The sequence below is a fragment of the Scardinius erythrophthalmus genome, assembly GCF_964197995.2.
Source record: "Scardinius erythrophthalmus genome assembly, chromosome: 19".
NCBI lineage: Eukaryota > Metazoa > Chordata > Actinopteri > Cypriniformes > Leuciscidae > Scardinius > Scardinius erythrophthalmus.
Genome location: NC_138239.1, coordinates 18211083 through 18225424, shown reverse-complemented (window position 1 = coordinate 18225424; position 14342 = coordinate 18211083). Strand labels below are relative to the sequence as shown.

Genomic DNA, 14342 nt, shown 5'->3' with positions numbered 1-14342 from the left:
GTCATCGATTTTGGAGTGATTGCAATGTATTTTAAATATAAACGTGTGGGCTACTGTAGATCAGCGTCATTTCTGGAAAAATCATTCACCGCTTTGTTAGTCTACGAGTTTAAAAGAGCGCGAGCGTCATTAACGTGCCCAGACGCGACGCTTTGAATTTGCGCGTACAATGAATAACATCGCGTTGGGAGCTGACTAGTAAAAAAGCTACAAAAGTAAAAGATAAGACGTTTGTATTCAAAGTTAAAAAACCAACACACTGCAACATTTTTAAATGTTTCAAATAAAGGATCTCATATCTATGGGTCTATCTTCTATATTCTGCTGATGATTAGATAATACCCTGACATCATAGCCTATACGAATATTAGTTTAGATTTTTTTCCCTGCTCAGTAGCGATCGTATCTTTCTCTTCCACTTGATTTGTGTATAGCATATTTAAGGTAGCAATGCAATATCTGCCCATAACGCAGCTATGAAAACAATTATAAAAGCACGTTTATGTTCATCTACTGAAGTGGTATTCTGGAACTGTGAATAAACTGAATACACCAGCAAAATAACAACAAGAACAATAACATCTTCATTAAACAAAAAAGAGATTACCTTAGATAAAGTTTGATGTAGTAGGCTACCAGTAAAAAGTCTGGACCCATTACTATTTTTATTGTTTTTGAAAGAAGTTTCTTATTATGCTCTACAAGCCTGCATTTATTTGATCAAAAATACAGAAAAAAAAAACAGGAATATTCAGCGAGGATGTGTTAAATATATAAAAGTGATAGTGAAGACTTTTTTAAAACAACTTTTTAATAATCAAAAAATCCTGAAAAAAAGTATCACATGTTATAAAATAAATATTAAGCACCATTTCTAACATTTGATAATAAATCAGAATATTATAAAGTTTTCTGGAGGATCACGTGACACTAAATTCAGCTTTGCATCACAGAAATATATTTTAAAGTATAGTAAAATAGAAAACCATTATTTTAAATTGTAATAATATTTCACTATATTATTTTTCTGTATTTTTGATAAAATAAAATCCAGGCTTGATGAGCATAAGAGACTTCTTTCAAAAACATTAAAAATAGTAATTTGTCCAAACTTATGTACTGTGTAAGTAAAAATATACTAAATTTAAAATGAAATGTTGTATAAATAAAAAAGTTAGGAATCATATTTGTTTCAAGTGTTTTTTATTGGGGGTGGGGGGCCTCCAACATGAATTTTGCCTAGGGCCTCCAAATGTCTAGAACCGGCCCTGTCCATGACTTGATACAGTGTAGTAGAGGACCACATTGAGAAATATTGGATTTGGACTTTTCTTCCACTTTGTGTAAACAAATGCATTATTGCATGTCCCTTGCGCAGTTGTTTTTCCAGACATCACAAATTTTTAGAAAGTGCATAAAATAAAACACGTTTTGCACTTAATTTTGTTTAACCAAACATTGTTGCATCAGTGTAGCGTTATTTTGCTGCATTACACATTATTGACATTCTGGGTTTTAAAATTCAAACATCTGATGAGGTGGATTTGATTGGAATGTCTCAAATATATTTCTGATTAAACAGGAAACAACAGAATGTTTACAACTGACAGACTGTGAGCCAAAGCAGCTCTTAGAGAGATGCAGCTGGAACCCTTCAGTCATTCCCCATTCAGCTGTTTTTAAAGATGAGAATTTTCAATGAATTAATGCATTAAGCATATCTGGCATCAGTTAATCTTATATCATTTCTATTAAGAAAACAATCTGGTTTGGGTAAATGTAAGACTTGGCCTTCACAGTGTGAAGGAAAAATGCTTACCCAGAGTGCCTTTCAGTGCTGTTATTTTGGGACATATACAGCGCTCTCATTCAATTCCATCTGAATGAGATCCATCAATACTTCAGACTAGAGCCAAAAACACCATTGGAGAAAAATGAGAGTATGAGGGAAGATGGAAATTGGCTGAGAAAGAGGGAGTGAGTGTGCGTGAGCGAAAGAAAGAGAGAGAGAATGATGACATGAAAAAGAGTCACTGAATTTATGAGGGACAATGTGGGCGGTTAGAGCAGGAAAGAAAAGTAACTAAAAGTAAAGAGAGAGAGTGTAAAAGGTAAGACAACAGGAACACTACAGTGAGACATTTGGATTTGCCTCTAGTGCAAAATCTTGGATAAAAACACCTAATAAAACATTCTAAAATCTACCTTCTAGCAAGACTTCATTTTAAAAACGTCTCCATTTTCTCTCTCTCTCCTGTCACCTGGCCAAGACGCAGCTTTGCGACGAGTTTTAGCTTACTTTCTGTGATTGCTAGATTGCTATCAGATAATCCCAACGGGCCGCTGAACGCTAAGGCGTTGTCATAGAGACAACATGCAGAGAAAGCTTTGGAGGAATATAATCATCAAACTTGATACAGTGCCAGTGGGCGGAGCCACAACTGTCAAACAGGAACATGAAGGAGGGAGGAATGGAGGAGTAGAGGCTGAAGCAGTGCACAGGAAGGAGAGTAGTCCTGTCAGTCATGGAGCTTTGTGTTGTTGACTTTCAACAGACGCACAATCATTCAGTTTTTCTGCTTTTTTTTCCATCTCTTGACATCAGTCTGCATGAGATTTCCACTAAAGCTGTAAGTGCTGTTTAACCAAAGTCAATCCTCGGACGGTATTCGAGAACCATGGGATAAGCCTGGGGTGAAAACGAAAGTAAAGAATGACTTCACATTTTCTGATGTAAGCACCATATCATATCCATTATTATCATAGTTCAACTATTGTCATAGTTCTCTCCTATTTTCTTGTGGTGTAAAAGGCAAGGACACAAAACTAGGGGCATCATTGTGTCCTCTGATCTGAATTTGTATCAATCTCTAGTGTGTGTGTGTGTGTGTGTGTGTGTGTGTGTGTGTAACTGGAGAAATATGACTCATAGATGTGTCAGTAGCTGTGAGCAGGGTTTTTTTTTTCTTTTGCCTCTGCCCCCCCACAATCACCACCAACTCAGAGACAGCTGTTCACACTTCTCATGAGCACACACCCACATTTTCAGGGTCAAACTAACTTTTCAATAATTTACCTGTCAATGTTTCTAGTAAAGATTTTCAAACTTTTTAATGCCAAAGATTTCAAATATAATATGATGATCCCTGATCCTAAAATATAAATGCAGCTATATATTTTAATAAAAATAAAAAATAAAAGATTTATACTGTGTGAACAATTAAACAAAAGTAGTAACAGTTTTTCTTATTCCGTATTCATTGTGATGTATATCCAAGTGAAACAGTTAATCGAAAAAGCAAAAAATGTATGGTGGGTCTTGGTTCTATCCATATGTTGTTGATTGGATGGAGGCAGATCTAAATGTAAGCTTGCAGTCGATTGTAAGAAAGGTGCTGGGTTTAAGTAGACTAAATGAGAAAAGATTAAAAATTACAAGTTACAAAAAAAATTAAACATGCATGGATGAATCATTTATAATTAGATCAATAACACCCATTTAGATGTGCAATAGATTTACCATTTCCATTTTATACTGGCTTAAAAAAAATTATCTGGGAGAAAAATATACTTTTTAGTCTGTGTGTTTTGGTGACAAAACAGTTTTGTTTTTGTTCTTGTTCTTACTGGTAAAAACTAGAATACTAGAATAAAATAATCACAATTAATCTCATGATTTATTAGCAGTCTTCAGACAGTAATATTATCAGACTTGGTGAATGTGACTGTAAATGTAAAAATCTGTATCTTAAGTGCACAGTAACTTTGACAGCCCAAAAAATTATTTGAATTTGCTTTTCAATAATAGTGGTGACTTTCCAATAACTTTGATTGTTTTAACACTGAAGTAATGATATTTTTCATCCCCAAACCCTGAAGAAAATATTAAGCATGTTTATGAAGCCATTTTCCTTCTGGGGATGATAAGCTGGTCCATATAATGTAAGTCATTCTGGTTTTACTATCCTTGGGGGGCTTTCAGTCCAAACAATGTTGGTAAAATTTGACCCACACACATACAGACTTACGCTGTCACCCTGAAGTCTCCAGCGAGTGCGGTAGATGAATTCCAGGGTGTGGTCTTTGCCCATGATCTCCCCGTTACACAAAACGTCGAGCTGTAAGAAATACGGACAAGCATCTTTTCTGAGCTTTATGAAATCAAATAATAGGCATGTTTAGACTATGGCATGCTGTGTGTTACACATACACTTAGTCAAACATCATGGAGAACAGTCGAGGCTAAGAAAAACAACCTCAGAAACAATTTTCATTGAATATTAAGTTTCACAACTGATGGGTAAACCCATCAAGAGCTTATTTATTAATATCTGTATTGAACTGTGAAAGAAACCTATTAATTCTAAGTACACTCACACAAATGCAGTTTGCCTGCATTGACAGCCCAGTGATACTGTAATAAAACAGTATTTTACCTCATAAGAGCTTGGCAGCTTCAATTTTACACCAAGGAACTTCTTAATGGTTCCCACCGTAACACGGGTGGAGCAGCGGATGAATTTCTTCATTAAACCCTGTTTCAGAGAGACATGGGGTGCAAATTATAAACACACGCACACAAACATACATCTCAACATATACACACAATATATTAAACTATACTGTCTCTGTGCACCTTAACTGTGCTTTCTCCTGATTGGCCATTGTTACGTAGACAGTCCAAACAAATAGCGATCTGAGGATCACTCCTGTGGTAGTCTCCACCTTTCCCATCATCATCCTCTTCATCACTCAGGCGAGCTTTCTTAGCCCTAGGGCCATCTAGAAGACAAAGGAAACCTGACCTTTAATCTTAAAATATATCTGTATATTCACTGTACGTGTAGTACATGTGACTGTGTGTGAAAGGGGTTGTGTATGGAATGGTTAATTATTACCTTCTCCATTTGCTTTGATTTTATTTTTTCTCCAAAACTCACTTTCCTGTTGTTCCTCCTCTAGTAAATAAACACAATAATTTAAAGAAAGTACATTAAGAAACAATTTACAGATATAGAAACACTTACCAACTAAAGCACAACTACATAACCTACAGAGTGTATCTCTGAAGTGCATTATAAAGCATAAAGTATGTATGTCTGTCTCTCTCTCTCCCTCTCCATACATACACACACATATACATATAAATATGTATATCTCACTCTCTCTTAGTCCAGGCACCAGCTTGAAGATGATCTCCTCCAGGGTTTTATCTAACCTTCAAAAAAGTGCAAAATACCATATAAAACACAGAGGACTTGTGTGTGTACTTAATCTGTGCATGTGAGAAATTAGTGTGGGTGAGTTTGGTTACCTCAGCATCTCTAAAGGGTTGGTTTCATGGACCTGTATCCCACATTCTGGACACTCATTACTCTCCTCAAAGTGCTGAACGATACAACTCTTACAAACTAGAGGAGAATGGAATAAGAAGAAAAGGAGGAACAGAAGAGGGACTTAATGTACTTTCTAAATAAATGAACTGAAATGGACAAGAGAATGAGAGAATCAGGGCAAAGTACTCTAAAACCATAAAGTTTGCTGTTAAAATTATTGTTAAATTTTTTTTTTTTTACCTACTACATAACTATCAGATTATATTTTTTGGTTACACATTATTTTAAGGTGTGATTGTTAGTGTAATTATATATTTAAGTACTGAGTAATTTTATTTAACAACATTGTAATTATGCATAATTACTGTGATAAGTACATGCAACATATGTAACAAGGACAGTGTAAAATAAAGTGTTACTTTTTTCATTTAGAACAGTATTTATCTGACAAAAACAATGAGTGTCTCAATAAAAGTACCAGCATTAAACAGCATTTGAACAGATTAGATTACACTGCCACCAACAAAACTAGAAAAAAACACTATAATTTAGAACATTTAGTAAAAACTCTAACCAAAAGCAGCATTAAATAAGCATAATATATTCTGTATAATTATTATACATTATACATCACTGCATTTAAATTATGTTCAACATACACTACCGTTGAAAAGTTTGGGGTCAGTATGATTTTAAGAAATTCATATTTTTATTCAGCAAGGATGCATTATATTGATCAAAAGTGACATAATGTTAAAAAAGATTTATATTAAAAGTTTCACTGTTTCCACAAAAATATTAAACAGTGATAAGTATAAAGTGTTTACAAAAGTGACAATAATAATAAATAAATAAAAATTTTGAGCACCAAATCAGCATATTAGAATGATTTCTGAAGGATCATGTGACACTGAAGAGTGAAATAATGACTGCTGAAAATTCAGCTTTGGCATCACAGGAATAAATTCATTTGAAAAAAAATTTAATATATTCAAAACGTAATCTTTTTTTCTTTTTTTACAATATTTAAGTTTTTAACTTAAGTTATGAGTACTGTATTTTTACAGCTCTTTCACCCCTAACTTTTAAATAGTAGTGTACAATACAGTTTTCTTAAGACTTTCGAGTCCTATTTAGACACCCAGACACAGCAGCTCTGCCAAAAAAAATCATTCAGGTGGGTCAGACAAAGATGGAAATTTGAATGTTAAGCAGAGTGTGAAACAAATAGGTTTGATATGAGATATGAGACAGCAGGTCAGGCAAGCAGGTATGGGTAGGTCTAAGAGACATCCAGATAGTTGCAATTTTTCCATTACATATTGACAATAATAGCAGCTATTTTTGGTGCTATAGCTGAACCATACACATTTTTTTCACAAATCTTGCTTATAAATAAACTCACCACATAATGAAACAAAACAATTCTAGAAAAAGGCCATTCTTATTTCTGTTAATGAAGATTACAACACAGGGGCGTAGAATTTAGTAGGGACGTAGGGACATGTCCCTACCAATATCCAGTGACACTGATATGTCCCTAGCAATAATTTTGAGCAAAACGTAAAATATATTTATAACCACTGTTGTCCGGTTGTGAAATCCGAAGGAAACCTAGATGCAGTAAGCTAGGGAGAAATCAACAGTTCTGTGCACAAAAATGCGGGGCAAATCAGTTTTTACTACTGTATCACCATCGCGGGATAAGTGGCAAACAATCGTTAGTTTTGTGTGTCTGTGAAAGAGAGAGAGAGAGAGAGAGAGAGAGAGAGAGAGCGAGAGAGAGAGAGAGAGAGAGAGAGAGAGAGAGAGAGAGAGAGAGAGAGAGAAATTGTGTATGCTTAAGTGTGTGTGTGTAACACTACATTACAGGGACAAAATGTCACCACAAAGATGGCAATATCCGAAATACTTGTCCTTGTGGGGATTTTTTTTTGGAAAACAGCTGAAAATGTAAAAATGAAAAAGTTTTCTGTGATAGGCAGGGTTAGTGTAGGGGAATATAATATACAGTTTGTACAGTATTAAATCATTATGTCTGTAAAAAGTCCCCATAAAACATAAAAACACAACATTGCATGGTCTTGTTGAAATGAGAGGACTATTTGATGAAGTTGAAACTCTTGTCATCCCAGTCTCATCAGCTGAGGCTGAAAGAAGTTTCAGTGCTCTTAGGAGACTGAAAACATGGCTCAGAACAATGGCACAATGCCATGTCCAACAGGACAAACTGGACATTATTGATTTGAAACAAATATGCCAACAGTTCATTTCTGTTAAAGGGATAGTTCACTTAAAAATGAAAATTCTGTCATCATTTACTCACCCTCAAGTTGTTTCAAACCTGTATGCATTTCTTTCTTCTGCTGAACACAAAAGAATATATTTTGAAGAATGTCGGTAACCAGTATTGAGTATTTGTTTCTACTATGGAAGTCAATGGGGATACCGACATCAACTGTCTGGTTACCGACATTCTTCAAAATATCTTCTTTTGTGTTCAGAAGAAGAAAGAAATTCATACAGGTTTGAAACAACTTGAGGGTGAGTAAATGATGACAGAATTTTCATTTTTGGGTGAACTGTCACTTTAATGACAGATGCAGCTCAGCTTCTGGGGATGTCCCCATCCCCACCAATTTCAAAATCAAACCTACGCCCTTGTTACAACACCAAAGAAAGAAAAAACTATTTGGGGAGAAGAAGGACCAAAATATTTGGTTTGCTGTTATCATGAGAAAAGAGAGATGGTCATAGAGAACATAATGCGGATTAGCGAGACATGAATGACTTACAAGTGTGCAGACATTCCGTGACAGCGGTGGGCTTGATCAGGTATCCATGGCAAATTGAGCAGGTAATGTGTCGGTTAAAATCTCGGACCAGGTGCTTTCGGTGGGTTGCCATCTCGACTCACAGAGGTCAGGAGATCACAAGCTAGAGTCACAGTGCTGCCTGTGCTCCCACACAGGGTTGCCACGGTGATTTCATCATTGCCTCCGTTTTGAGGCAGTTGTAACACTGATCTGAAGACATTATTGGTGAGAGAGTGATCCTAGAATAAAAAAATAAAAAACATATATAAAGGGTTATTGTAAGAATTTTCAGTTACATATTATGACTCCACACGACAAGCTAAGTATCAAAAATGATTACACCACACATTCTGTTTTGAAACCAGTCCAACTCAAACCAGACTTGAGCTGAGCCTGCTTTCAGTCTGAAAACTTTTAGGAAAGTCCCTGTCGGGAGTGACGGGAAAAGCGAAGGGTGCGTCATTTCAAGAGTTCTTTTGAGTTATCATTGGCTTGGCCACAATATAACCACCAGATCCAGCAGGATATTGAGGCCCTCTTTCTTTTGCATCAAATGCACACACAACAAAGTCTTGCCTATTTAAAACTTAGTCAGTACTGAGCAAAGCTCCCAAAAAGAAGAATATGAATCGATATTTTTAGTGGGCCAGACTCAGTACTAAATATTGTACATTAGCATCATATCAATCGCTTAGAGATTATTAGAAGTGTCGCACCAAGGCATGTAGCCTAGCTAAATTGCAATGCTTGATTAAACAATTTATTAACACCTATTTATTTTAGTTTAGAGTAACACTCTGAACTGTCAAAGCAAATGTTTTGGTGGGGAAAAACTAAAATATCATACAGCTTTCTAGAGTCACACAACAAGCTTACTGCCTATTAACACAATTGTTAACTTTTTTGTAACATATAGCCTATTCATTTTTCAAGTAAACATTTGAACTGTTCTTTCTTAATTATGTTAAGCAAATGAAAAATAGACTGAAAATCAGTAAATCAAAGATAAACTACTCCAAATGATCAGTATAGGCCTCTAAACATGACATGAAAGTATGTCATTGCACACATTGACCCCATTGTGACAACATGCCCCAACAGCATGGCACTATATGAAGTCCTCACAGTACAAGGAGCCTGCCTATGATCGTAAACAGTTGTGAAATTCACATCAAAAACAAAATATGCTTTAAATGAATGATTTTTATAACTAGCAGCTTTTTAAAGCACTTTCAACACGGAAACGATAACATAAAATTGTAAGTAGGCTACTTGGGTCTCTGAGGGTTAAACTTTTTAACAGATTTACACATTTACATGCACTGTTACTGTGTTTCAGAAACAACGCCATCGGTCAATCATTTCTAACGATGACGTACTCCTTACGATGTTCTCTGCCTTTTATGTAATGCATATTTGTATAAGAGGAAAACAGCAACAAACAGGCTGCTTTGTGAATAATAACTTACACGAATGGATTGTTATCGTCCCTTTTAAACGCATTATAAACCAATAACCTGTTCCTATGAAGCTTTTAGTGTGCATCAGAAACGCGCAGTGTGTCAAAGTCCCGTTATCTCATCAGCACAAGCTGCGCGCACGGCGTCAAGGACTGCGTGACGTCATCCCCATGGAAATTATAACACATGGTAAGTTGAGCTCGTCTCGCGCGACGTCGTTTCTACATTCTATAATTATGTATCTGTCTGCTCCACTAGAGCGGACTGGCGGGCACACAGCCTCTGTCTTACCACATGACACAATTTCTCCCCTCCCCAAACTTTACACACATTCGCTGTCCCCAAACCGATAACGTAGCGCAGATTCCCACGTTCAGTGGCCATCCGAAATACACTCACCGTTACGAATCCCCTCGCCTCGCTCTGTGCTGGGCCGTTAATGGAGACTGAAAAGGGGGGGTTCTGGAAGCCAGAGAGAGTCACATCGTTACAGCCCGGCGGTGGATTGAGCGCGTGCAGGCAGTGCGTGGCTGGTAAACTCGCGGCCGACACGGAACTGGCAGCAGCACGCGCAGAGAGAGGAGCGCTCGCGCAGAGAAGGGGCGGGGGATTCACGCGCTTGTTTACGCGGTTCTGTAGATTGATACCAGCGGAGGGAGAGAACAGTTTAGAACAGTTTCCCAGCATTCGTAACATTATTAAGAGAAAAGTCATTGGGCCAAAAGACAGACTTAATTGAAAATTATATAAATGATATAAAGAGAGCACTAATATGTCTATAATTTATCTTATTAATGTGTTATCTGAATTTTCTCTTATGAATGTTTTTTTTTTTCTGTGTAATCTGAATTGGATTTAATGTTTTGGCTACACATCGCAATATGTTACAGAAGCCTGAAATGTAAAAAATATCCCACATTAGGGCATTTCACCCTATAGTTGTCTTAATTTGTTGTCTTGTCAAACAGTTGTTGTAACTTCAGTTGGACCTTTATTCAACTTCCTTAGTATTTAACACCATCAAATGAAAGTTTCTGTTAAGGTTTCTTAAATATCTCTTTCTTTTTTCCATTTATTGTGTTAAAATATTAAAATATTAACTGACTTACATGATATTATGCCTGATTTAAGAATATTGGTTATATATGTTTAATATTAAAAAGGAGGGTAGAGAATAAAGGAATGACCCGGAAAAAAAATGTAGACAAAAATGTAGACAATGTATTTTTTCACTTATGAGCTCCTTTACTGAACCCCATTATACATAACGGACGACTTTACATTTTTGTTGGATGAATCAAATTAAAATAGCATGCTTTTTAATGCATCTGATGAAGTTGACACAAATTAAGTTATGAAGCGAATAAATGTAGCCTACATTTTTAGAAAAAAACATTTTCAGAAAAACCTGTTCCCTTACATTCTTTAGCTGAGACCTTTGTCTACAAATATATCAGTTTATAATAATGTATTATTAAATAATAAAAAATTAACTTCTTTTGTCCCTTATCTCAAGAATCAGTGATATATTTATATTGGTAATATAACACATTGACCTTTGTGACCTTTCTGATATTAATATATAATATCAAACCAAAAAACAATTATGACACACATCATAACTCAAATCTAAAATATTGTAATTTACATTTATGCATTTTAATTTATTGAAAATAAGTATTAAATTATATACAATTATTTTGTAACAATTTGAATAAATATTACAATTTTGAATATACATTTTTTATTAAATAACATTTTAAAACATAGGCTATACCTTTGTCCTGCATGAGAACAAACTTCAAACATTTGGTTGAAATCTACCTTATTAGTTGACGCATTCATGTATTTTACTGTGAATTTATGTTCACCTGCTTGCACTATTACAACAAAAAAGTTTAATTTAAATAATTTCAGTATTAAATTCAGTATTGAGCTATTTTTAACCAACAGGCAAAATTACTGCTAAAGAGGACATCAATTATGACTCAGAAGTGTTGCTTTTGACTCAAAACCATACTGATATGAGACTTCCCCTGTGTGACAACTATAGCCCTTGTATACTTTACTCAAACCTGTTATCTCCGTTTCAGCCCATGCATTCTATTACTGTTTAAGATGCTGGGAACCTTTCTACTAACATTGCCCATGGATAGTAGGACCTTGCTCTACTCCTAAGTGTGTGGGTGAGTCCTTGAGTGGGTGATACCACAGGCTCTGATGGGTGAATGGTGATGCATGTACATTTCTTAATGAGACACACATCTGTGTGTTATAGCTTTGAATAATGTAAACACTCTCCATCCGTATGTTACCCTAGCAACAGAACATCAGTGCTGTGCCCTTTGAACTGAATATCCAGCTCCTCAATGAAAGATCCTCTGACATCTCTGCTCCCTCATGCATTTTGATGTCTTTATTCAGATGTGTATATTAATGCATTGTTTACATGGATGCTAAAACTATGCGTGAGCGCCCATCGACATACAGAACAATATGTAATTTTCTTTTCATTTTCTTTAGGTGCGTGCAACTGCAAACATGCACAGTGGAAAATGCATTTTAGAGTGCGTAAAAAGGGTTTTAGTGAGATTTTCTTTTTATACCGCTGGCGCTGGCTGTCCTTCAAATCCGTATTTCACTTGCCATTAGATGCCACTATTTATAGAAAATTAAATAAATAAAAACAGTGAGATGTAAGGAAGTGATCACCTGTCATTTCAAAGGATTTTAGAGCCGGAGTTGTTAACACGCAAATAACATCTTCAAGACCAGCTAGATGTTCAAAGCATTGCACAGATACATTATAACATCAGAGAAGAGTCTCACCAACAGTGCATAAAGCTTGAGGTTGCTGTGTCTATTGAGTCACTCTGACAGCTGGGTTGCTATAGCCGTTTGCTTGTCAAAGCCTATCATGAGGAGGAATATACTGCAATAAAAAATACCTTTGGATCACCCTCACATAATAAGCTATAAGCTATAAAAATGTTGCACATGGTCACTGAGAAATTACTTAAATTAAACTTTAATAAAAGAAATTGCTTTAATTAAAGCTCCTCTTGAACATTTTTTAGTATTGACACAATATGTTATTTATATCAACAAACTCAAATGCAGACCAAAAGAAAGAAATAGAAAGAAAAACGCAGGGCCAAATATTTAATACAATTCTTTTTTATCAATGTATTCATTATTTATTCAATGAATTTTCTTTCTTTATTAATTGTATTAAAGCTACACTGTGTAGGATTTTCTCCCATCTAGCGGTGAAATTGTTTATGACTACCAACTGAATATTACTTTCTAGCCCCTCCCATTCCGAGGGCGTTTTAACTCCTACGGTGGCCGTATTATTTCAAATCTGCCGGCAGTCGCGAGTAATCTCCCCCTCGCATTCGTCACGGTGCCACTGAGTGTAAAAACGCGAAAGGCGAAGCTTGAATTTCCAGGTATGTCCCTCTTTGGCTAATGTATTTTCAAGATGGAGGCGCAACATGGCTGCCGCCATTCGAGCGACTCGCTCGTATGTATTCTAAATGGCAGATTCTACGCTTACGAGAATACTTTATTAGTTGGTAGAAGTAATTACACATTAATGAGCACGTATATTTTTGAAAGAACAAAGTGTTTTTTTGCTAAGAATCAACTTAAAAAATTACACAGTGTAGCTTTAAGTTAAAGATTATAAAAAGGAGTGAAATACCAGGAACTGAGTAAACCTATACTGACAAATGAAGCATTACATTACATTAAACCTGATGGTTTTCTTATACTTTTTAAAGCTACTGTCCCCAGCCAACTTTTTGTCATGCCATAATGATGAAGCAATGGAAAAATCTGAGATAGAAATGTAAAAAATAAAATAAAATAATAAGCGAGAGAGAGAATAACTGATTCATTAGCATGCATATTTTGCACACTTATACTGATTGATGACATTTACCAAGATATTTTTATGTACCCTCTCTTGCTCTTCTCTGCTCTGTCCTGCTCTCTCACATCTTTTTTCTCATCCTCTCACTTTTATCCCCTCACACAATGACTGCCGAAGCAGATAAGATTCTGTTGCTTTGACTAAAAAGAAGGGAACAATGAACTCTTTGCCTTCTATTGATAGTGCTGACTTAAAATAGAACGGGAGAAAGTAAGAGAGAGAAATACTGCTTGCAACATAGTATTGCCTATGTAAATAACATAATGCAAAACACATTCTTAAATCATAACACATAGACTCATAAAAGACACATTTGAATTACTAAGAATCATTTCAGCTAAAAGTGAACAACTGTGGGAAGAACCTGTGTACCAGGTGATCACATTATGACTGTCTGTGAAAGAGTGATCAAATTTGGCACAAAGAAGGGAAACAGAATACAGTCCCATGAAGAATTATGTGTATGTCCATGTAATTTATAACATTTCAACAGCTGCAAGAAAGGCCATAAAAATACAATCTTAAATCTCAAAACCAAATGTTCATACCAGAGCGTGACTGCATTCTCATATGTCTGCAGTATAGGCAAACACACAATCCCTTTTCCCTATAGTGTTTATGGCTGGTTTAGTGTTTAGAGACACAAAGCATCAGACAATCATGTGGAGTCTCAGAAACCTTCTGCAAAAACCAAACACATTCTAAAATTCTAAATGCCATTGGTGGCAACAATAATGGTTCTACGATCTACTTAGGCTTACAATGCTTTTAGGAAAGCAGCCCCATATGTTTT

The 14342-nt window shown here is 35.6% G+C and overlaps 2 protein-coding genes across 2 annotated transcripts in view; one reads left to right on the top strand and one right to left on the bottom strand.

The window, feature by feature from the left end:
• Nucleotides 1-1193: 1193 nt before the first annotated feature.
• Nucleotides 1194-10210, bottom strand: pcgf5a (polycomb group ring finger 5a). Its single transcript, XM_081347664.1, has 9 exons — nucleotides 10012-10210; nucleotides 8132-8391; nucleotides 5315-5411; nucleotides 5163-5218; nucleotides 4899-4958; nucleotides 4637-4782; nucleotides 4437-4535; nucleotides 4029-4118; nucleotides 1194-2689 (listed from the first exon to the last, which is right to left on the bottom strand). Exons 2-9 carry the CDS (start codon nucleotides 8241-8243, stop codon nucleotides 2642-2644), a joined length of 708 nt encoding a protein of 235 aa, XP_081203790.1. The 5' UTR covers nucleotides 8244-8391; nucleotides 10012-10210; the 3' UTR covers nucleotides 1194-2641.
• ankrd1a (ankyrin repeat domain 1a (cardiac muscle)) overlaps nucleotides 9746-14342 on the top strand; it is a 24063-nt gene continuing 19466 nt past the window's right edge. Inside the window, exon 1 of the mRNA XM_081347663.1 lies at nucleotides 9746-9801. Coding sequence (XP_081203789.1) covers nucleotides 9799-9801 — 3 coding nt within the window. The 5' untranslated portion in view covers nucleotides 9746-9798. The remainder of the gene's footprint in view (nucleotides 9802-14342) is intronic.

Coding starts and splice junctions, on each gene's coding strand:
- pcgf5a (XM_081347664.1), bottom strand. CDS start 8,243: ATGGCAACCCACCGAAAGCACCTGGTCCGAGATTTTAACCGACACATT. Junction 4,783..4,898: donor AATCAAAGCAAATGGAGAAG/GTAATAATTAAC, acceptor TTTGTCTTCTAG/ATGGCCCTAGGGCTAAGAAA. Junction 4,536..4,636: donor CAGGAGAAAGCACAGTTAAG/GTGCACAGAGAC, acceptor TCTCTGAAACAG/GGTTTAATGAAGAAATTCAT.